Source organism: Podarcis gaigeae, assembly GCF_964106915.1.
Source record: "Podarcis gaigeae genome assembly, chromosome: 13".
Taxonomy (NCBI): domain Eukaryota; kingdom Metazoa; phylum Chordata; class Lepidosauria; order Squamata; family Lacertidae; genus Podarcis; species Podarcis gaigeae.
In genome coordinates this window covers 17,797,346-17,820,233 of record NC_139689.1, presented here as the reverse complement: position 1 = coordinate 17,820,233, position 22,888 = coordinate 17,797,346, and the positions used below count along the sequence as shown (strand labels likewise).

General features: G+C 46.6%; 2 protein-coding genes across 6 annotated transcripts; both read right to left on the bottom strand.

Annotated features, from left to right (window-relative positions):
* Positions 1 to 1,289: 1,289 nt before the first annotated feature.
* On the bottom strand, positions 1,290 to 14,822 carry TMEM219 (transmembrane protein 219). 4 transcript variants are annotated; one of them, XM_083707625.1, is made up of 6 exons: positions 14,610 to 14,799; positions 3,064 to 3,230; positions 2,167 to 2,389; positions 1,946 to 2,054; positions 1,766 to 1,877; positions 1,290 to 1,650 (listed from the first exon to the last, which is right to left on the bottom strand). In XM_083707625.1, the coding sequence occupies exons 2-6, from the start codon at positions 3,220 to 3,222 to the stop codon at positions 1,522 to 1,524; spliced, it is 732 nt and encodes a 243-aa protein (XP_083563751.1). In that variant the 5' UTR covers positions 3,223 to 3,230; positions 14,610 to 14,799; the 3' UTR covers positions 1,290 to 1,521. The 4 variants fall into 4 exon arrangements, 2 of the variants coding, with proteins under 2 accessions (XP_083563751.1, XP_083563750.1); XR_014557235.1 differs by lacking the exons at positions 1,766 to 1,877; positions 2,167 to 2,389; positions 3,064 to 3,230 and having other exon boundaries at positions 1,514 to 1,650; positions 14,610 to 14,822; XR_014557236.1 differs by lacking the exons at positions 2,167 to 2,389; positions 3,064 to 3,230 and having other exon boundaries at positions 1,613 to 1,650; positions 1,766 to 2,054; positions 14,610 to 14,815.
* Positions 14,823 to 16,319: 1,497 nt separating this feature from the next.
* LOC310829238 (uncharacterized protein) lies at positions 16,320 to 22,616 on the bottom strand. Of its 2 annotated transcripts, XM_083707499.1 has the most exons (5): positions 21,419 to 22,602; positions 20,584 to 20,631; positions 18,450 to 19,289; positions 17,702 to 17,734; positions 16,320 to 16,693 (listed from the first exon to the last, which is right to left on the bottom strand). In XM_083707499.1, the coding sequence occupies exons 1-5, from the start codon at positions 21,528 to 21,530 to the stop codon at positions 16,644 to 16,646; spliced, it is 1,083 nt and encodes a 360-aa protein (XP_083563625.1). In that variant the 5' UTR covers positions 21,531 to 22,602; the 3' UTR covers positions 16,320 to 16,643. The 2 variants fall into 2 exon arrangements, with proteins under 2 accessions (XP_083563625.1, XP_083563626.1); XM_083707500.1 differs by lacking the exon at positions 20,584 to 20,631 and having other exon boundaries at positions 21,419 to 22,616.
* Positions 22,617 to 22,888: the final 272 nt, after the last annotated feature.

Here is a 22,888-nt window from a genome sequence, read left to right as displayed (position 1 = left end):
TAGAGAAAGGAAGGGGAACAAAGTAGGCAGTGGCCTGACAAGCTGTGGCCTGAGGAAGCAATGGATGGTAGGGTCATGGAGTTGGAAAAAGAGGGCTAGAGACGGGAGGGTCTGGGTCCTTGAAACCTGGGTTGAATTACCTATCAGTAACCCATAAATTGGAATCAGTGATATGAAAATTGTGATTTTATGTACAAAAGGATGGCATCTCGTGATCCCTTTAATATTAATGAAAGATTACTGTCATTACTGTCAAAGGAATGCCCTGGAAGATCCCTTCCTTTCCAGTGGGTGACTCATGTAAAGAGTTAAGGCGTACCCAGCACTCCGCTAGCGTCGCTGTGCAATGATCACTGAATGTTTCAGGCTCAAAGGAATGAGGCCTGTAAGCCAGCTCCAGTTAGGAAGTAGGATGCAAAATTGCACACATTTCAGACCCTCCTCCACCTTACATTAGGGAGGTGCTTATAAACAAGGATCTTCTCCCTCTAACCCTGACTCACCAAAGTCCTTGCCTGTGAATCTTCCGAACTTTTGACGTAAGATGTATTTATCAAAACGGTCTTGATGGGACAGAGATAAGGTAAAGTCTTTGGGATGGGGTAGGCTATATGTCAACTTCAGATGCTCTGCTCTTGAACCTTGGGTGGGTATTTGAGATAAAACTTCAGTGGTTATCCCATAATGGTGGAATGGCCTTCCTGTTGAGATCTGCTGGGCTGCTTTCCTTTTCTCCTTCAAGCAGTCGTAGAAGACTCCACTGAGTTTTTAATATTTCTATTCTAATTACTGTTCTCTGCTTTCAATCTGACTGTTGATTTTAAACTGCTTTTATTATGGTTCTGGTAAGCTTTGTCATAGAGTCCTATCTAACTTTATCATTTAAAAAAATGTTGTAAGGTGTTTTGTGCATCTTTTGATTAAAAAGTGGAAAATAAATACATAAAACACAAGCAATAAACAAGCAAACCAGCAAGAAATAACATTGGGTTTCTTATGAACACATTCCCTGACTCCACTGATCAGTGATACTATGTTATATACTGGTTTTTTAATTTTAATTCATTTTTTTAAAAAATGAAATTATGTTAATCTGTAGCCAAAGCTCCTAATTCTAACAGAATATTTACTGGCAAAGGCATGGTAATCCCATTTAGAATAATGTTACGGTAGTCATTAACCTACTCAACCACATCTGAAGCTCCTCCAGTAACTACCTGAGAAATATTACATGATTCAATTTGTGTCACTGGTACAGCCACTTACAATACAAAAACCAAATACTCCTATCATTTGTATGTTATTTATTGCACCATCCGCTCTCATAGGGGTTCATACAGTCACCCCACAGTTAACCAAGATAAACTTTTATTCACAGCTCAGCTGTCACAACAGTACATGGGCTAATTTCAGATCTGAAAAATGGTATCGTTGCATGATCCAGGTACTTGGAGAAAGCAGGGCAAATGAGCAGGCTACCTGGCTTCGCTGCAATATAGGTCCGGCATTTGCTGGACCCGCTTAGATTTGCCCCCACTTGTCTCTGGGGTTAGGATAGCACAGGCCAGCTGCACAACATAGCATGGCACAGAGGCAGAGAAGGAAAGCACTGGTCATCAGGAGCCGCTGGCTGCAGAGGGCACGATCCGCCTGAGAGTGAAAGGAGTGCAACAGTGAATGCTCCTCCCCTTATAATCCAGCTTGCATCCTGAAGAAGCCCAGAATCCCCAGGTCCAGATACTGTCACTGCCCACATTCATCTTACCTGATCCAGCATGCTGGACAGGGCAGGATTAGCCTGGTAATGTGGCTGGTAACAAATTCCTGTCTCTTCTTGGTGCATGTCCCATTCCTCTATCACACATTTAGGTGGTTGTCTGGGGACAAGATGGGAGTATTGCATTAATGGGTTAAGAACTCCTTGAAACTAAATCTCTTGGCTCACCTGGTCTTGGGGAGAAGGGATGAAGGTGCAGTGATGCTAAGGCAGTTCTCATGGGAGACTGAGTTCGTGATGATAGTCAGGAAGTGGATTGATTCCTGGGCATCTGGACCTGTGGTTGGAAGTTGATGGAAGGAAAGGTCAAGGGGAGACGGACACGGAACCAGAGTTTCTGAAATCTTTGGGAGGATGTTGCAATTGGTCAGGAGTGAGAAATCACTCACCTTTGAGACCCAGTTTTTCCCCAGTGACTGTCAGACCTAGACGTGTACCATTGGGAGGATCTGTGCCATTGTGGAGGTCAAAGGTCAAGCCAACCATGACAGAGACTGTTGTAGGGGTCTCAGCAGTGGTTGTGGAAGGAGCTGGTGTCAAGGCACTTTCCTGCGTCTTATTTGGGATACAGAACATTAAGTGTGCCAGAGACTTTAGCAGAGAATTCCAGTCCTTAGAGATGAGGGAGGGAAAGGAATGAGAATTGACTCTTAGTTGATTCTATTCTCTTGATTGCATTTTTTTCATTTGCTTCTGCCTTTTAAAGTACCTTTCCAATTTCACCCAATCTTGCCTCTAAAAATTCCCTTTTGCTCTTAACAGCTAGAAAATTGAAAGATGGGAACTGTATTTTAAAAGTACCATAAAACATCTCAGAACAGCCGGATCGTTGAATATTTCAGATATAGCTGCACCTACTAATTTAAAATTTTGTACTGTTGAATATCCTATTCTTTTGCTCCCCACTTCTTGTGATAGTATCCATTCAGGACTATTTTTTCAATGACAGTTTCTTATAGCGTATTTGTAAAAACCAACAACACCCAACCCTCTGTAATTCATGAATGTTTAGCTTGGGTCATTATGGTATGATAACAGCAGCCAACACAGGCAACACTATTTTTGAGAGCAAATCAATGCAGCTGTTCAAATTTGGGTAAATCTCTCAAGTCTGTTAGAAAATGGTAATAAATAAAAACAATTGCCAAAAGATAAATCACACAAGTCTGCCTCTACCTCCTAACATGCCTCCTAAAGTCTCTCATGCGTGCTTTACAACCACAACCCAATTCCACCCCCAGCATTTTGGTCTGATTTTCTACTTAAGGTGATCATCTCTAGCTCACCTCTTTGACATCGGGATTCTGAACATCATGTGACTGGATGTAGGCAGCAAAACCAACAAAGGCAACAGCCAACGAAAGGAGGCAAAAGAAGAAGGTGACCAGAGGTGGGTGTCGCTCCAGGCAGACACGCAGGGAGCCCAGCAGGGAGCAGGTGACCATGGTCAACCCTAGGAATGAGGGTAAGAAGGTTGCAGTGTCATCCCAGCACTAGAAGAAGCTGAAACGTCTGCTGGAACAGCCAGAATCAAGGGTAAGGAAAAGGCAGGCGGTGTGCTACCTATTCCCCTTTGCATTTTGTGTGGTACAATCATAAGCTTTGCTTTATTAAATAAATAAATTTTAAAAAGTCAAATCGTGTCCCAGAAATGTGAATGGAAATAACACCAAAAGATATTAATTGAATCTCATAAATTGCTCAGTGATTATTTAAATATTTAGCGTGCATGCAGTCTGGTTGTCTAAAGGGACTAAACTTGCTGAAAATAAAGTGGGAATTGGTTTCCTTGAGATTGCCCCTGCCTCAAGATCGCCACGTAAATGGAAAGGTGATCTACTGCTACTTCATATTCATTTTTTATGTGCTTTCCAAAAAAACCTGAAGACATTTTGTTTCAACAAACATTTCCATCTGGATGAAAAGGTCTCCATCTTGTATTGCTTTTAAAAGTATGTTAGTTGCTTATATTGTAATTCAGATTGAGACATGTGAAAGGCAATTCAAAAATTAATAAAATGAATATATTTTGACTGGGGTGTTTTTAGACAAGTAACCACCGCCCATGTGTATCTTGACATAGTAAGGCCCTCAGGGAAAACTCCACTACATACACCTCATTGTTTAAATCAGCTCTAAATCTATGCATTGCGGGGGGGGGGGGGACTTAGAAGTTAGCAACCACTAGATTCTTGATCATCGCAACTGGCTGGATGACTCTGCTTGTATGAAAGAAGGTCGCACTCAAGGATATACAGGTAAGGTTTTCCTACTTGACAGGTTTTCCTACTTCTCTATATTTCTGATGAAGGTGGCAAATTTCAACACGATTAAGTTGGAAAGAAAGAGCTGGAATTATAGGTGAAAGTTGGATAATTGCAACCCATAGTTGCTTCATTTGCTCCACCCAACATGGCAATCTCATCATTGCCAAGTCTTCTCGCAGTGTGGTGTTATTTGTAGGGGATGAGGAAGGGGAAAAACTTTATAAGGAGGTTACTTTTAACAATCTCTGTCAAATCTTAAAGTATAATGTGCCACATGATGCACTGTTGTTGATCACATTGTTTTTCCTTTGTTAAATAAAGTTTTTTAAAAAAGAATATGGGGATGCTGATCTTTGTGTGTGCCCTCAAAATTCACCAACAGAGAGAACCCCCCACAAAATGAATAAGCAGCATAAACAATGGTAAACTGAATGCCACATTTGTTTGATGTTTTAGTTTTGTTCCATTCCTTTGTTATATAAGGCTTCCCTCCTTTGAGTCTTCTGGTCTTGTGAGAGTTTCTCCCCATATTTCTTAAGAATTGCATGTGAGTGCGTAGTTTCATAGTAGACTTGTTTTGTGCTATATATCACAAATGTTGGTGTGTTTACATCACACAAACAACTTGCTAGCAGATACTGCAGTGAACTGCTAGCAAGATCATTGTGCAGTATGTGATCTCCTGTACCTTTGCTGAATTGTATGTGAGGACAGGGCTGTTGTGCTCAGATCCTGCTTGCAGACTTTTGACAGGCGTTTGGCTGGCTGCAAAGAGAACTGGATGGGCCATTGGCCTGATCCAGCATTCATACATTCTTAACATACAGATTAGCCCTTGGCTGTGCCCACGCGATCATCATGAGCTCTTTTTAAGCCCACAAATGGTTCCCTGCCACACTGCAAGATGTGGTGATGGGCACTAGCATAGATGGATTAAACACACTTTCATGGAGAATTAATGTGTTTTACCATTAGCTATTAATCATGACAAGTGGAACCTGCAACAAAAAGTTGCAGTATGGAGGCTCCTATTTGGAATTCCTGCCAGCCAGCCATGCCCTTTTCCTGGATATTCCATTTTCCCTCCTCCCGCTTATCCATTCTTCCCTCCATTCAACTGAGAGTCAATATTCTATAGCCACTGAGCATGTTCAGTTCTTCCTGAATATCTCTTCCACGTGCACTCATCATGCACTTTTAGCTGCACAAGGATCCACACCTGGGAGAATGAATTTGCTATTAGTGTAAGGGAAGGCTACATACAACCTCCAAACTTAAGAGGTAACATGCCTGATAATACTGTCACTAGGGAGTAATAACAGGTGACAGCTATTGCTTCTATGCCTATTTTATGAGCTTCCCAGAAGCATATAGTTTACCACTGTGGGAAAGGAGATACCAGACTAGATGGACCTTTCGCCTGATTCAGCAAAACTGTTGTTATGTTCTCCAACACTGAAAGTTCCGCTAAGGCCATTTTGCCTGGTGATCCTCACAACCAACTTCTCCAACACCCTCCTAAGTGTCCCAAGGTAACTGCTAAATACAGAACAATCAACTTATACACTTTCAAAAATAGAGTGCTGGACAACTGAGGGACACTTGGTCCTTTTTGATTTCTCACATCCCACTATGATCCCCATAGCAGCCACCATGTCCTCAAAAGGCTAAGACAATCTGTATGTTGCCTCCTTCCCCCCACCCCACTGTTTCATGTCCACCTCCTAGCATCTTTCTTCTAAATCGCAGATTAAATGAAAAGGCATTGGCTGGAGGAGAGTTGAAGGCTGCCTTGACGCCCTGATCTTAGATATGTATTGCTTTATTGAGTGATTGTGGTGCTGCTGAGGGGGAATAGTTGTGGTTTTTCTGGATTGCTTCCTACATTACACAACACACAGGAGGCAAGTCCTCTGTAAAAAAACAACACGGTAAGCACATAAAGATTATCACATGTGGCAAGTACACTCCTCGTGGTCTTCAAAGCCTGTTTATTCAGCAACTATTCTACACATGTGATTGTTGCCCACCATTTTCTAGTGTGGGTTGTACATTTCCAGCACTTGTAACAGGGGAAGTGTCCTTCAGTGGTGAGGGAGAGGATTGTCTCCAGTGGTAGCTGTACTCGGAACAGACCCAATGAACTGAATGGACAAGACTATCTTAGGTTCAATAAGATAGAACTTAGCTGGATACAACCCAGAGACTCTCTTGAGCAACCTGTGCACTCTAGTGCTAAGCTTAGGTGAGTTCTGCTACAAATTCAATCTTGGCGACACTAGACTGCTGCCCATGGAAGCAAAGGAAATGCAACAAATCCTCTTTTTACTTTGAAGTGGAGGAACATGCTACAGTTTTTGCTTAAAGCCATTTTGTTAAAATGATCCCACTAACTGTTCAACGTTGCAGTTGTGGCAAATGGCACGTAATTGTCAAAAGCTACTTTCTACACGTTCTGTGTGTGCACAATATTGCATTGTGAAAGAAAGGATCAGCAGAACATGTTTGCAGCCAAAGTACACTGGTTACGGCTTTGCACTATCACTTCAGAAGTCTCCCCTTGAAGACCATCCCTAGCAATTAGCAAGCAGGGCATTAAGCACAATGACCATCAGCATTTATTCTGTGTTTTGCTTCCCTGTTAATTGAAAAAAATATACTTTCCTAGAAAAATCTTAAATATGGAAGGACAAGTGTTTTTGTTGTTTCCTTTCGTAAAACAGCTCAGTGATTTTTATTTTTTTAAGAGCAGGAGCGAACCACGAGTATGGGTGCCTCCTCTCTCATGTGCCCCATAGGAGGGGAAGATTCCCAGTTTGTTAAATCAGCTTCACTTGACATCTGAACTGAGAAACAGTGGTTTCAATGTTACTGACATTTCTGGTTTGCAAGGCAGGATAAAACCATGTCTGCCTAGATATGGAAAGTGGGAGTTATCACATGCATTCAGACAGTCGTATCTTATTAGTAATATCTTATTAGACTTATTAGGCTGAAAAATGCATAAGCTTTTTGCCCCTGAACACAGCCCCTGCACTTTTCCCTGAAAGCTGCAATTAAACCAGTTAAGCCAGCAGTGTCGATTTCCCTTAAAAAAATAGCCATTTTTGCAATTTTGCAAAAAAACAAAATAAAACTTAGTGTTTTCACTTTTTGAAACATGGCAACCCTACCAAACCAGGAAATTATGATTAGAAGATTCCTGGTTTTAGTGTGAACAAAAGTATTGTTCGTATCTTAGCTTAAGAAGACGGTCTAAACTGTTTCATTATGTGGATCCATGGTTGCTGGTTCATATAAATCTCACGTCTGCCATTCCCCTTGAAATACATGTGTCTCATCTTTAAAATCCCTGGGTGTCTAGATGAACCTGCAACACTGAAACAGCTTTTGGATGACACGCAGAAGACGATAGCTTCATGTAGCAAAGTAGCATAAAACCTGCATTTAGTATTGGAGAGGCTGGAGTAGCATGCATCTTCATGATCTTTGTTGATTTCCCCCACAAGCATCTGGATACTGGACTAGCCAACTGAAACATCTTGAGATATTTCTGGGCATAGCTGTCAACCTTCCCTTTTTTTGCGGGAAATTCCCTTATTCCAGTGCCATTTTCCGCTGCTTCCCACTGCTATCCCAGATTGTTAGATATTCTGTAGACTGTCCCTGGGACAGGTGAGGCTGATCCCTTATTTTTGAGGCTGCTGATCCCTTATTTTCAAATATGAAAGTTGACAGCTATGTTTCTGGGTGAACATGATAGGATTACACAGAAAGTCCCAGAGGGTTCAGTAAAACGTAGTCCCAGGTAAGTGTACATAGGATTGCATCCAGAGTGTACTTTCTAACAGGCTAGAAAATTTGTCCATGAACTTCCATTTTCATTAGGCAGGTATACCATGTCTTTTTGTTAATGTTTTACAGATACGAGTGGTAGGTATATAAATCCTCTTTAAGAAAAACTGTTCACTCTTCTATTTTACACCATCATTGGTTCAAGTCCCACCCTATGCTTTTACCATAGCAATTACCTTTTAAAAAATCCTATCTCTTAGAAAATATAGCAGCAGACCACTCAAAATCATAGCCTTTTTATTTGACATGTAGAAAACTACCACATACTAGGCATCAGCAATACAGGGTCTGTATACTACAACCAGGTCATACACACCCATGAAATTACATGGACAAACGAGCCTGCTTTGTTTCCCCCCACCCCCACCCCACTTTACACAGGGCTCTTTTCAAAATAGGAGCAATAAGCAGCCCTGATCTGGCAAGCTCTCTTGGTCAGTCCAGCCTCTGACAAGGGCACCCTTGGCCTGGCTGAAGCATTCTGGCTTTCAGCCACTGCGGGGCTTTCCAACGGCTCCAGCAACTCATCCCCTTTGATCTCGCAGATATTGTGCAGGATACAGCAGGTGGCTATGACCACCGGAATGAGCTTCTCCCTCACATCCAGCCTCATCTGCAGGCACCTCCAGCGAGCTCTCAGGACCCCAAAAGCTCTCTCCACACACGCTCGGCACTTAGCGAGCCGCTCGTTGAATTTTTCCTGGGCCCCGGTTTTTGGCGCTGGGTACGGCTTCATGAGCCAGGGCCGAAGCGGATAGGCAGGATCCCCAATTATGACAGGGGTCATCGAAACGCCTTCCAGCACCGTTGGCGTCTGTGGCCCAAAAGTGCCTTCGTCCATGCTGTTGAAGAACGGAGAGTTGTGCAAGATGCGGGAGTCGTGGGACCTCTCCGGAAAGCCGACGTAGATATCGGTGAACCGGGATTTGCTGTCCACCAGGGCCTGCAGCACCATAGAATAGAAACCCTTGCAATTAATGTAGGAGTCAGCAGAGAACGGGGGGCAGAGGATGGAGATGTGGATTGCATCGATTGCGCCAAGGCAGTTGGGGAAACCCATCTCCTTGAAGCCCTCAATGATCTCCTGCGGGTCTCCCAGCTTAATGATTTGGGCCAGCAGCCTGCTGTTTATTTCCTCGCACACCTCTTCAAATATCGAGCAGGCTGACGAAATCCCCACCCCGAAGAGCTCTGAGACGGTCTTGTAGCTGTCGTGGTGCGCCAGCTTCCAGATAGTCATGGCGACTCTTTTCTCCACAGGGATGTGAGAGCGCATGCCCGTGTCCCGGCGCTGCAGGGCAGGGCGCAGCTCCTCGGCGATGTACATCAGTGTGGACCGCGACATCCTGAACAAGGAAATCCAGCACTTGTCGTCCTGCTCAGAGTTGATCATCCGCTCCCACCATTCGCTGCACCTGGGAAGCATCCAGTGGGAGCGCTCAGACAAGGCCATCAGCTCGTGCTCGTAGTGCAGCGCGGGGGAAGACGAGTACACCATGGTGACCACGGAGACGATGGCGTTCCGGTGAAGCCGCAGCAGGGCTCTCTTGCGGCGGACGCTGGCTGAGAGGATGCGCCTCAGCACCGCGGCTGACCTGCGGAAGCGCCTCCTCTGCAGAATCCTCGCTATGGCGAAAATCACCGTGCGCCTGTTGAGCATCCATTGCTGCACCAGCAACTGGGAGGTTTGGACGCAGGCAGCAACCAGAGCCAGGCACTCCTGCTCCATTTATTCGGCCGCTCTTGAAGAAGCTTGCAGAAGGCTCGGAAGGAAGTGGCGTGAAGGTGCTACGAGAAAAACCTTCCCCTTGCTACACCCTTAGCCAAGGCAGGGATGATGTCGCTGGGCAGGGACGAGACATCACCAGTCCTTCTGCTTCAGCCGGAAAGGTGCTGTTGAGCTGAAGGGCAATATATTGTAACAGAATCATATTTGTATTTCAACCGTGAAGGGCTCTTCTAAACAGCAAAATAGATTGAGCATAAGAAATTTATTCCACCACACTTGGGAAAGGTCCAATCTCTGCACGTTCTACATTTCAAAATTCTTAAAGGTTTCAGAGTTGCATATGTCTTCCCCATACCAGCTTACCTCCAGCGCCCATAAACAGTCTTCCAGCTGACCACCCCTCAATCACATTGCTATATTACTCCCATAATGTTTGTCTTACATCAACCCACACCCACCTCCAGTAACTGCCTACTCTCTGAAGCTAGGACTCTAACTCAAAACTGGTCAACCACCTGATATCTGATTTGTAACTTAATTGGCTTCAGAGGCTCAGCATCCCTGCTTGTTTCAGGTGTGCTCAGCCCAACAGGAGTTACTCAGCAGTGATGGGAAAGTGCTCTATACATGCTCAGAGGCAATTAGGCTGAGTCTTGCAAATCAGGTTCTGAGGTAAATCCTGTGAGATTTAAAATCTTACCACTTTTCCACAGCTCCACCTCTGCGCAAGTTAGTGAGACAGCTGTACTTTATTTCCCCCCAAATATTCCATTTGAACCATGACTACAGCGAAATGAACAGTTTTAAATCCTCTTTTCTGTGAAATGAGCAGAATGCTAATGTGTTCTCAGTGGTTAAAGCTCACGGAATCAGAGCAGTTCTGTTGGCCTACTGACCCAAATAATTCAGTTCAGTTGCTCTTCCACCATCCTTAGCAAAACGCCCAGAAGTCATTTAATGCCCAACTTTGACTTACTACAAAAACAATGAAGAACATTGGGAACTGATCTACATGTTCTCTGCTACAATAACTCCCCCACTCCCCCTTCCACAGGGAATATTGATTTTTCTCATGCAACACAGTTTTCCGTGTGTCCTCAGTACATTAGAGCTGCAACCCTGCACATCCTTGGTTGGAAGCAAATCGCACTGAACTCAGTGGTACTTACTTTTAAATAATAACATGGTTAGGGCTGGATGCAAACCACATAGACCAGTGTTTCCCAACCGGTGTTCCGCGGCACACTAGTGTGCCGCGAGAAGTTGCCGGGTGTGCCGTGGGAGGGAGGCGGGTGAGTCGGGCTGCTTTAGCCCCGTGCGTGCTCTCCCAGCTGGAGAGGTGACGCGCGCCTATGGAGGCTCCTGCCATAGGCGCGCGTCACCTCTCGAGCTGGGAGAGCACGCACGGGGCTAAAGCAGCCCCCCGCGACCCTCTCCCCGCTGGAGAGGTGACGCGCGCCTATGGCAGGAGCCTCCATAGGCGCGCGTCACCTCTCCAGCTGGGAGAGCACGCACGGGGCTAAAGCAGCCCCCCGCGACCCTCTCCCCGCTGGAGAGGTGACGCGCGCCTATGGCAGGAGCCTCCATAGGCGCGCGTCACCTCTCCAGCTGGGAGAGCACGCACGGGGCTAAAGCGCGACCGTCTCCCGGCTGGAGACGCGGGGCTGGGGCGGGGGAAGCCCGAGCTTTCCCCTCCCCCAGAACGGGACCCAGAGCTCTGGGAGCTTGCGGGGCTGGGGGAGGAGGAAGCCCTCCGCCAGCCTCCAAACCATGTCGGGAGACAGCGGGTGGGCGCGCTACGCCTCTCCCGCTGTCTCCCGAGTTTGCGGGGCTGGCGACGGGGAGGAGCAGGCTTCTCCCCCCGCCAGCCTTCTAACCAAGTCGGGGGACAGCGGGATGGCGGCGTTCCTTCGGAGGACGCCCCGTGCTCCGCGCTGGTGTTGGCCAGCCTTGCGCACCCAGGGGATCTCCCCCCAGGAGCGCAAGGCTTGCGGGCGGCGCAGAGCACGGGGCGCCCTTCGGAGGACGCCCCGTGCTCCGCGCTCGTGTTGGCAAGCCTTGCGCACCCGGGGGGGGGTGCGTGGGGCGCCCTGAAACAGAGGGTTCCCCATGCTGCGGACTGTAGCCTGCCGCCCGATGCGCGGGGCGCCCTGAAGCAGAGCGCCCCTCGCGCCAGGCAGACATGGGCCAGCCCCACAAGCTCGGGGGACAGCAGGGAGGCGCAGCACCGCCATCCTACTGTTCCCCGACCTGGTTTTGGGGGGGGAAATAAAGGAAAAAAATTTTTCCTTTATTTCCCCCCCCCAAAAAAAGTAGGTGCGTCCTATGGGACGGAGCGTCCTAAAAATACGGTACTTACTATTTCATAATAAAGTAATTATAAAATACCGGTACTTTCTTTGTGTTTATTTGATGCCTATTAAAGAGAGTTACTTTATATATAGTCAATATAGGCACAGAGTTAATTTTTTAAACATTTTCTAATGGTGGTGTGCCTCGAGATTTTTTTCATGAAACAAGTGTGCCTTTGCCCAAAAAAGGTTGGGAAACACTGACATAGACACACAGAGAGAGCTTTGGGACCCTATTACTGATAGAGGTACCAGCTTCAATTGCAGCCTGGGTTCCTACGTAGTTCTGTACAAGCCACTATCTTCTAAATACTTATTTGAAAGGCAGAAGAGCCCTTCATTTAATCTGATCATCATCCCATACTCAGTTGCCAAAGACAAGGAAGAGATGAGAGAGCAGTGACTGGGTATAGGGAAGAGGGGAAGGGTGGCCAAGATAGTGGCATGGAAAGACAGATAGTCTGGAGACAGAAAGTGGTTTGGTTTAAACTCTAACAAAGGATCTACTGGGAAACTCCTTATCCGTCCCTATTTCTAGTTGTGGCCCTGCCTTTGGGAATTTGTTACCAAAATCACATTAGCAATCACGTACTAGAGCTCTCATTCTCCAGCATTCATCTCTCACACACAAACACACACAGTTGAATCTATAGGTGTGTTTCATCTCAAGTGCACCTACATGTGCAGGCATCCCCAAACTTGGCCCTCCAGATGCTTTGGGACTACAATCCCTACCATCCCTGACCACTGCTCTTGTTAGCTAGGGATGATGGGAGTTGTAGTCCCAAAGCAGCTGGCGGGCCGAGTTTGGGGGTGCCTGCACGTGTGAATGCACAGACACTAATGTGCAATGGGAGCACACAGCCTGCTCACATTACAACTGTAGAGGCGTCTTTTGTCCTGTTAATAACAATACCTCATATTCCTAGACTGCTTTCAAGTGCTCACAGTAGTTCACATGCATCATCCAGTTGTAAGTCTGTAAATCTGCATTATCCCCCAATACGGCAACAGGGGTGAGGTTGAAGGAGAATTGCTTCCCCAAGGCACCTTGTGAGCTCAGGGCAGAGGTAAGATCCAAACCAGTCCTGACTTCTGACTTATAGCTCAGTCTCTCAGGCACTACACTACACCAGCTTTCTCTTATTAAATTACTGAGGGACAATTGTGATTTAAAAAACAACCACCATGGGTGGAATTCTGGCTAGCGCTAAGGAGATTGTTCTGTCTGCTGCTTGCTTGATGGAACAATTTCCCCTCTCCTCCCTGTGATCTGTTCTGTGGGTTCTCATGATCCTTCAGAGCAGATTTGGGAGAGGCGTAAGGTGGGTGAAGCCCCATTAGGCTAGTAGAAGTCTTTGTCTGCTAGTGAAATAGGATAACTGAATCCTGCCCTATCTTTACGAAAACTGCCTGCTCAGCTATTGAGTCTGGGGAGGGAAGGCCAAAAGGCAGCATGCCATGTGCAAACCACAGCCCTCTTGCCAGATGAGAACCAACAGCATGGCTTACTGTTATTTCATGGTTCAGTGGTAGCACTCAAAACAGGTTCCCGGCAGGTTAAGCTCCCAGCTCAAAATAAGCTTTTGGGTTAGAGAGAAATATGAGTAAGTACATGTGAAGATGGTTAGTGTGGTACAGCAGTGTTATTCGTTTAATACATAATAGCCCACCTTTCCTCCAAGGAGCTCAAAGAGGCATACGTCGCTGTCCCTGCATTTTATCTTCACAACAACCCTGTGGGTGAGGTAAGGCTGAGAGACAGTGACTGACCACCCTGTGAGCTTCATAGTTGAATGGGGGGTTTGGATCTTGGTCTCCCCGGTCCTAGTCTGGCACATCACCCGCAGCACCACATTAGGGTTAGGAGATCCAGGTAGAAACTTTCTTAATTGCAAAAGTCCATCAAGCATGGTGAGAAACAATGATGTGGCTGACTGACTTCCATAGTGACAAGAAGAGCACTGAAAACCAAGATTGCTTGCTAAGAAGTGCTTTAGGAATACCGTAATTAATGATCATGGGGAATTTCGCAGATTTCACATGGAAGGTAGACATATAACTTCTTTTTCAGCTGTGCACTGAGAAAAAAATGCATTCACTTGTAAATAGTCTAAGCCCCAGAAATACGGGAGTGTATTAATCTCTCTCAATTGCAATTCTATGCATACTTACTAAGAAATAAACTCCACTGTAGAATTCACTTCTGGGCATATATATGCAAAGGATTGCGGCATGTATAGGATACCAATTGTGACTTTCTCTGACTGAGAGGTGCCATCGTTCAGAGGCAAAGTCAATATTTGGCATTCAGAAAATGCAAGTTCGACCTCTGGCCATGCAGCTAGAAGCGTTCAGCTTGAGAAAGACCCTGGAGAGCAGCTACCAGTCAGAGTAAACAATACAAGATGGACCAATGGGCTGACTTGGTGTGAGGCAGCAAACGAGGGCAAAAAAACCCCCTATTTTATCCCCCAAGGGGCTACATTCTTCGAAACCTAAATCCTTGCTCCAAAATAGCTGAACAAAAGGATTTAGATGAGAATAACCAGATGGAGAACAGACCCGGGGGGGGGGGGGGAGAAATGCAAGAATGGCACACAGTTAAGAAAGGTGCAACCTTATCTTACCTCCGTCCTGTTCTCTACTGCCCTCCAGGCTGGCGCTCAGGCGACTTCCCCTTTTACTCGAGGATTCTGCCTCTTTAAGAGGCAGCTGCGCACACCCATTTCCTAACTCCTGCAAAGGAATCCTATCAGGTATTACTCTCGCGCGCAGGCGAGACTCCTCCGCGCCGCTCTCAATCCGCGGGCGAATGGGCGCTTTGGAGTGACGCACAGGCGCGCACGCGCCTCGCGCTACGCTCCCGCCATAGAAACAGTGCTGCTCCCTACACTGTAAATCACGTCATCGACTTAGGCCTCGGAAGAGAGGAGGCCGTGCGCCTTCCCGTATAACGGCTGTTCGGAACCATAGAGGAGAGTCTTCCGAAGAGCATAGAGCTACCACAACTACTGGAAGCTTTGAGAGCCATTTTGGTCGAGGGCAAAGAGTACTTATTTATAGATCATTAATATATTGTATCGTCAAAAACGGTTTTAGCTACATTTAGGTCAACTCTTATGAAATAGTCACCTTTTAAAAGAGGCAAACCAACAAAGAGCGCATTTTCTCCTCCCCCTCCCCCAGTGCAGGTCAGGAACAGTGAGTTATATGGCTCATTTTTTGTTACTTGTCTACTTGTGTTTTTAAGCCCAGAAAAGAGTAACTGCAAAGCAACCCAGGCTCAGGTTTGTATAAAAGGAGGCTCAGGTTCAAATAAGCAAGCAATTCAGACCGTGCAATGTTTACATGGACCCATCCCATTGATTTTAATACCATTTCAGGGGGCAGGGGGAGATTGGGCTCATAGCTTTCTGTATTTTTCTACAAAACAGCTGGGCTAAGAAAATGTTTTGCCCCTATGAAGGCTATCAACACTGCACTCTTACCCAACAGGACACAGATGGCTCCTTCCTTTGGCTTTCATGATAAATTGTGGTGGGGATTTATTTCACACACTTCCTCATTACCACTGCAACTAAGCATCTTTACTGAGAAGCCCCATTGTGCTCTGTAGGCTTTACTCTTCAGTAAATTGGCCGCATCAGTTTACTGGCTTTTAAGATGGCAATCTTATTTTTAAAAGTGAGGAGCTTTTTTACAGTGGCAACCAGCTTAGAAGCTCAGCACATGAGAATAGAAATAAAGAGTATCGAACCATTAATTAGCATTTAGGTAAACTAGCACTGTACATCTAAAAGATACCTAGAAGTAAAGTTATGCTTGGCATAATCTCGTCACTATGCTGGCAGAAGACACACTGAGCAAATATTTTATTCCTATTAAATCAAGTTGATCAAGTCACAATTTCAGTAGAAATCACCCCTGCCTTCTTTAAGACATCTTCTGAAAACTGTTTATAGACAGGCCTTCACATTTCTTTCCTTTGTGGTAACTAGTATTTACTGATGTTTTTAATGATGCCTTTGGTGGTTTTATCTTGTATGTTGCATACCACCTTGTCAATACTTATGAGAATGCAGCTTATAAATTCTTCAGTGGATAAACAAATAAAACTATTTCTTTGCCCTATATTAATAGTTCCTTGTGGTAAACTTCCCAAAGCTTCTCCTTTGTGCTTTCAAAAATCATGTTTTTCACGTTTTTCCATCTCTATCCCTTAAAATAATTTCCCTCCCAAACCATTTTCAGTGCCTTGAGCCACATCACTACCTACCCCATGCTGATAACACACCTGTGTAGCAATGAATAATGAGACACTGACAAGGCAAGAGAAGTGAATTTAAATAAATTCTTTTTTTGCCTTTATTTTCAGGGGAATCCAGAGAAATTAAAAACCATGTGAAGAAATTAAAAACCAGAGCATTAAATCAGAGAGAAAGAGAGAGAGAGCAAGAGAGAAAAAGAGAGGTGAGGCGTTAGCCCCACTGAGACAATTTGAGCTATAACAGCAAAGGGAGGGAGGTAGGCAGGTGGCAGAGCTTCCCCTTTCAAGATGCTTGGGCTTCTCCAGTCTTCAAGGGGGGTGGGGTGGGCATCTTGCCTCTGCCCATGTGCCCCCCCTCATGTCTTAGCGGTGCTTCCCCTGGGAATTATTGAAGTTAACCCTTCCCATCGAAGGTGTCTGTGTAGACCGTCACTCTGCTAGGATCTAGATGGAAAAAGAAAAAGTGATGGCAACAGGAACAATGCCTTGAAGGGAGATGTGCCATAGATAATGTGTGTATACACACACACACACACACACACACCCCTGCCCGAAGCCCCACTATTCTCCCCGCTATCCTCAATGGCTGGCCACAGAACAGACCCTTCATTAATCTGTTCCCACATATGCAGCTCTTTTGTGATTTGGTTGAATTGTTTAAGGCAGCTCCACATCCAACATCAGATAGTTGTGGATTTCCGCAGCTGTACTTCTCTTTCCTATCTCCCATCACACAACTTCATAAGGCCCAGTTTATTCACTTCCCCATACTGCACAGAACCAATCACCCCAGTTTTTTAGATAGCATCTACCTGCTCCTGCCTGATACTACATGAATAGAAAACCTGCCTGGCTGCCTGGCTCATGGGCCCAGGCTGGCAGTGGCACTTGTCTTCAGTGTCACCGACTCAAGTTCTCCAGGCAAATGATGTGGGGTCAGAAGCATTTTCAAAATGTAATTTTAAACTTGTGTTAGATGATCAAAAGCCAGCACCTCCTACCAGTTAGGGCTTCAAAGCTATGGAGCACATGCACTCAAACACATCCAGGGCACAACATTAAAAAGCAAACCACGAAAAGACACAGTCTTAAAATGTAGAATCAGTGCCCCTCAGCTTCTGAAAGCAATCCTCACAAAAGGCTGGATTTTTTCAAAATACGAGTGGTCAGATTAAATTTGTGGGTTTTTGTTTGTTTTTTGCATGTGTGGTACAGTAGAGAGGGAGACGCAACTGAATATATGGCAAGGATTGGAAAGTATGAATTACACACCCACAATTCTTAGAGTCACATCCCTGTCCTAGGACTCTGCTCCCTTCCACTTCACATTGTTGTACATTACTGCAAATCTTCATACCCCCTTTAATATGAAGCTATCCAGCCCACTGTTGAGCCCTAAAGGTCTTATTTATGAAGCCACTGATTTAGGCCCAGGCACCTCCATTTGCTTACCTTGACTGTGTAGCTCCCATATATGTCTCCACTCTGTATTAGAAGAGGGGGAAAGGGAAAAGGGAAATTAGAAGAAGCCAAGCACTGTTTGTAAATAAGCCCCAGTGCCCTAAAACCCCCTAGCACAGCTGAAGCTGCTCACTTCTCAAGACAATGCCCCGAAAGTTCAGCCACACTGAGAAAAGTTGGGGTCTCAGTGCACTGAAGGTCACATGCCCATCCAAACCTTTTCCCAAGCTACATAAAACTGGATGTGGGAATCTGTGCTCTCTGGAGCAATGTTTAAAATTATGAGGGAGCTAAATGATATCCATCTATAACTACCTCTTTAGCCTTCTAAAAACAATAGCTGACAAAGTAATCAGAAAAGGTAGGGATAGGCTATTTGATCATCTTCTACCCAAAGTAATTCATGCCCTAGTCTGTAGAGCAAATGTAAACTATAGTAGAAATCAACCTCAGAGCAGGGAAGAGATTGTCCTTTATTTCTTCTGACAGCCAATACTACCCAACACCTCTCCACTTTCATGAACTGCAAAAGTTCTTTGTGCTGTGTGACTGCCCCTTCACTCACCATCTTCACAAACATCCCTAGCTTTCCAAGTGAAGCATTTCCTTGTGTCTTCCATCCCTTCTCTCTTGACTATGTTCAGCTACCTATGGAACAGCTCCCAAGCCTCAACACACATGCATTGGTTCTCCTCCCTTTCCCTCATGCCCAATGACTGGGCTCCTTCCAGCACCTTACCGTCCAGATGGTAATTTTTTGCAGCCTGCCAGTCGCTAACTTCCATTTTCTCCCAGGATGCTCCAGCATCTGCATCTCGTTCATCCACGTCTGGTGCCGTCCCGCCACCCCCTCCATGCCCAGCCCCCGGCTCGTTGATAAAGGAGAGGCCCCACTCATTCTGAAAGATGGCTCCCAGGTGCTGTCGCCGACTGCTGTCAGATGGCGGGGGGCTACTTGGGGGTGGCGCCAAGACACAGTTGGGGAGGCTATTGGTGGTGCGGACGGCTGAGGCAGGAACATGGCAGGCTTTCCCCGGTTGATCCAGGTTCTCTTTCAGCTTGCTGGCATAAGAGATCTTGGGGATGATCCGGGCACTGCTGCTATCGACAGGGAAAGCGGGAAGTGGCCGGAAGAGCGACCATGTTTCCTTCCCAGAATCCTCGTTGGCTGTGTTGGCGGCACTAGATGTGGCGGCAGGCTTCTCACTGGCTTTGATGGTGCTGCCTCGTTCGGATTCGGGAGACGACGACGGGGAGGGTGGGTCGGAATAGCCGCGGCGCCGGTGCTGCCACCGCCCGTTGGAGATGCTCTCAGGAGCACAGTGATGGCCGTTTGTGCTAGGTCCCCATTCCTTGCGGTCTGAGGGGCTGCCTCGGTAGGTCTTGCGGTATGCTGTAGCATGGAAGGGGCGGGCATGGTAAAAGCGATGAGGGTAGCGGTGGGGATGGTGGGCAACAGGAGGGTCCCGCTCAGACAACTGGAGATTGCGGATGTTGAGGCTGTTGGAAGGGCTCAGGGGAACACTGGGTTCGTCAGCTATCTCAGAGGGAGCAGTATACCCGTTGGACTCCCAGGCACCTGAAGAGGAAGAAGAGGAAGGGTGAAGACCATGCCTGTCTCACGTCCCTTTGTCACCCTCTCACACCTAGAATGTAAGCACCTCAGAGCAGCAACCCCATTTTTTATTTCGGCAGGTAGGGAGCTTATGTTAAGTGCACCATCAACAAAAATGGTGCCTCAGCGCAGTTCATTCCAACCCTCCCAAAATACCAGACTGCTCAGTTAGTGTTTGGAGTTTGGGTAAGAAAATTGGGGGATTAAAAGGTACTTGAATATGATATCTAAATATTTGAACGTATTTCTGGTTTTCATTTATCTGGAATGCAGACACATTCACCTCTCTCAGTTTGGGGTCAACAGGTCATAGATAAGGCAGATAGCCCATGGGGTTAAAATACCCTCGAGATCGTTTATCTGGGGTGTGCAGGTGGCTAAAATCTTCACATCACTTAAGTGATTTCAATACCCCTCTCCGTGCTGCTAACTCAGTCAATTCCAAAACAGTGATCTTTAGTCAATAAAATGGCGGGGGGGGGGGGATTCCTCTTCTGATATTTATTAATGAATTATAAACTCTAAGACAAGTACAAGGAACCTTTTGCCCTCCAGAAACTGCTGAACCATATTTTGCATCTTTATGGCCATACTGACAGGGGCTGACGGAAGTTGTAGTTCAGCAACATCAGGAGATCATATGAAAATACCACTTCGGAGGTTGGTTTAGCCCACTCCCCGCTTTTCTGGTTATTTAGCATTCAAAACATGCTGTCTTCAAGTTTCCAAGCTTCTCTACATTGTGATTAGCAAAGGGGGGGGGGGAATGGAATCAGAGGTGTTCATGCTGAAGAGCTCAAACCTATGAGATCCCTTCTCTCAAGCCCTAACCAATTTCAGGTTCCTCAAACCCTTTCCCAATAATTCTAGGATCCCTTCCTGTAAGCCACTGAGCTCTGGCCTTGCTGCCCAGAGAATTAAAGAGTCCTCGTTTTCCCATCTGTAGGCCTTCATTCCTCTCCTAAGTATACCCCAGGAGTGGAACAGGAGGAGGAAAGGGATATGAAGAACATGCTACTTTTCCCACATGGGTATCTAGTAAAGAAGCACAGTGGCAGATAATCACTTCTCCACATCTTTTCAACAGGGAAGAGAAGATGGGGAGCATAGAGGGTGGGCATTCAGGGCTCTAGGTTCTCAGGATGAATGTACCTCACCCAGCACTGAGGTGCAGCCACCTCTGGAACAGAAAAACATGCAGAAAAAGCATGACAGAAAGGAAAAGGGGAACGGCCAATCCCAGTTCAGTACAACACACCTTCTCTGGAGACCCGGCTTGGCCTGTAGCCCAGCTCTGCTCCACCCCCTGCGTGACAGAAAGAAGGTTTTATTTTCAACATTTAGATGCATTAAGGACAGCTAGAACTTAGATGCATGCTACAAAAGGCAGTTAATCAAACCAGAGCCACTGAATTAATAGCCAAATAGGACCCGCCCCAGTAAGGAAAAGGAAACAAACTCTGGGAAGGGAGTGCGATCCAGTAAGTTGAGATTTACCAGGTAAGGGGCACGTCTGCATGATTCTGTGGAGATGCAGCAGCTGATGGTTTAGGGTAGGATTCCCAACATGGGCTGTCTGAAACTTTTTTTGGGGGGGGGGGAGCAGGAAACTTAGCTTGGGGGATGGGGGTTCACAGCTCCACAAATCAGATAGACACTATAGGGCTGAGGTAAAGGAAATTGAAATAAGGATGCGCTCTAGTGGTGAAAAAAGCTTGCTTGTCCCAAGAATTCAGTTTAGGATTAAATGGATAACAGATGTATGCAAGGAGTTTGGGGTGTGTGTGAATGGATTGATAAGGGCAAGGATCTGCTGAGGTCGTTGGGAACTAAAGGAAATGCTTCAAAATGCTAAGCACCAACACCAAAGCTCTGGGTGCGCAAGAAGCTGGGTTTTTAGTAGCCAGTCTTGAGTTGGCGATGGTGAAGGGTTGGGGTACTTGTGGCTCTCCAGATGTTGCTGGACTACAACTTCCATCATCCCTGACCAATGGTCATGCTGACTTAGTGCTCATGGGAGTTGGAGTCCAACATTTCTGGAGGACCAGAAGTGACTTAGAAGAAGATAAAATACTGGATGCAGTTTAAGTTACCTGTCCGGATGCGGTTGCTGAGGTTGTGGCATTTTTCCTTCTTTCCACCGAGGAGACGCAGCTCCTCCTCTGGGTTGCGATTTTCATCCATTCCCAGCTCCTCCTTCTGCATGGCCTCTGACTGTGTGTGATGCAGATCTCAACAGCAATAGAGCTTCGAGGGTGTGGAAGGTATTCCTATACCCCAGAGTCCTGACTACAGTCTTGCTCTCAGCCTCCTTTTCAAGCAAAACACCACAGCGTGCCCAGGGACTCTATTCTTCCTCTGTTTCCCTGCACTGCAAATTAGTAGCCTGTTCCTAAGGCAAAAGTTACCTCAGTGGCAGAGAAAGTTGCCAGATACCCCGCAGAGCTCCCCAACTTCTGAAATGCTACAGCAGCTTGAAGGACCAAAGGAAACTACTTCTATTTGTACCTACACTCCTTTCCACCTCTGCAGCTTAGGCTTCAACACCCTACGCTGTATACAAACACCTGTTTTAGCTGTCTGTCTGCCCTACGGTACCCCACCCACCCCAGTTAGCGCTTCTCGGCTGAAAAACCAATCAACCCAAGGATCCAGCCCCAAACGCGGCACCTCCCTACAACCGTAACAGAAGCTTTCTTCCTTAACGAGCAGCAAAAAAAGCTTTTTCCTTTGCTTACACCCCCACACTCGAGGCGACTCCCACCCACCCCGCAACCTTTACTAACAGCTTTGCTGCCCGGCAGTCTTTGCTGCTTTTTTTTATTAAAAAAACCCCACCAGCCCAGATCTACCGCCCCCGCTTCTGGGGGTCGCAAACTTCCTCCGCAGCCTTTTCCAACCTTTTCGGCCTCCCTTTCCCAGTTCCGTCAATTGGGGCACTTGTTTCGTCAGAGCTCAGATAACTCTAGGCCCAGCCTGACGCTCTCAAAATCACAGCCAGGAACCCTCCGCCTGAAGGGGGATCCTTTTTCCTTTTTTAAAATTAAAAAAAGAGAACCTCCCCGGGAAGGCCCTGACTCAAGGAGCCCCGTCGCTTCCGCCCCAAGCCCCGGCTGCCCGCTTTGCCTCTGGCCGGCTGCCCCCCAACTACAAGGCGGCCCCCCTGCGCTCCAGCCCCGCTCTCCTCCCTTCACCTTCCTCAGGCCCAGGCGATTCAGCCAAGCCCGCCCGGCACATTCACCCAGCCAGCCCCCGCCACGTGACCGGTTTCCCCCTTTGGCCTCCTCTGGTCACCTGATCCTCAAAGCGCCGTAGCTTCCGGGGAGGTAACCGTGCCGCGTGACCAGCCCTCTGTCATGTGATCGCTTCGTCTATCACGTGACTAGAGGGAGTTGCTTTCCCCCCCCCTCCTCTCTCTTCTTTGCTTTGCTTCTCCACTCCTTGACCCGCCCATTTTCTTTCGTACAATTGGGTTGGTTGCGTTTTTCTTGTGGAGCTTAAAAGCACCGTGTGCTTTCCCACCCCACCGCCATATAATTTTATGTATTTTCTCATATATAGGC

Coding starts and splice junctions, on each gene's coding strand:
- TMEM219 (XM_083707624.1), bottom strand. CDS start 9,628: ATGGAGCAGGAGTGCCTGGCTCTGGTTGCTGCCTGCGTCCAAACCTCC.
- LOC310829238 (XM_083707499.1), bottom strand. CDS start 21,530: ATGCAGAAGGAGGAGCTGGGAATGGATGAAAATCGCAACCCAGAGGAG. Junction 20,632..21,418: donor CAGCAACCGCATCCGGACAG/GTAACTTAAACT, acceptor TCTGTCACGCAG/GGGGTGGAGCAGAGCTGGGC. Junction 17,735..18,449: donor AAAAAATTACCATCTGGACG/GTAAGGTGCTGG, acceptor CTTCTAATACAG/AGTGGAGACATATATGGGAG.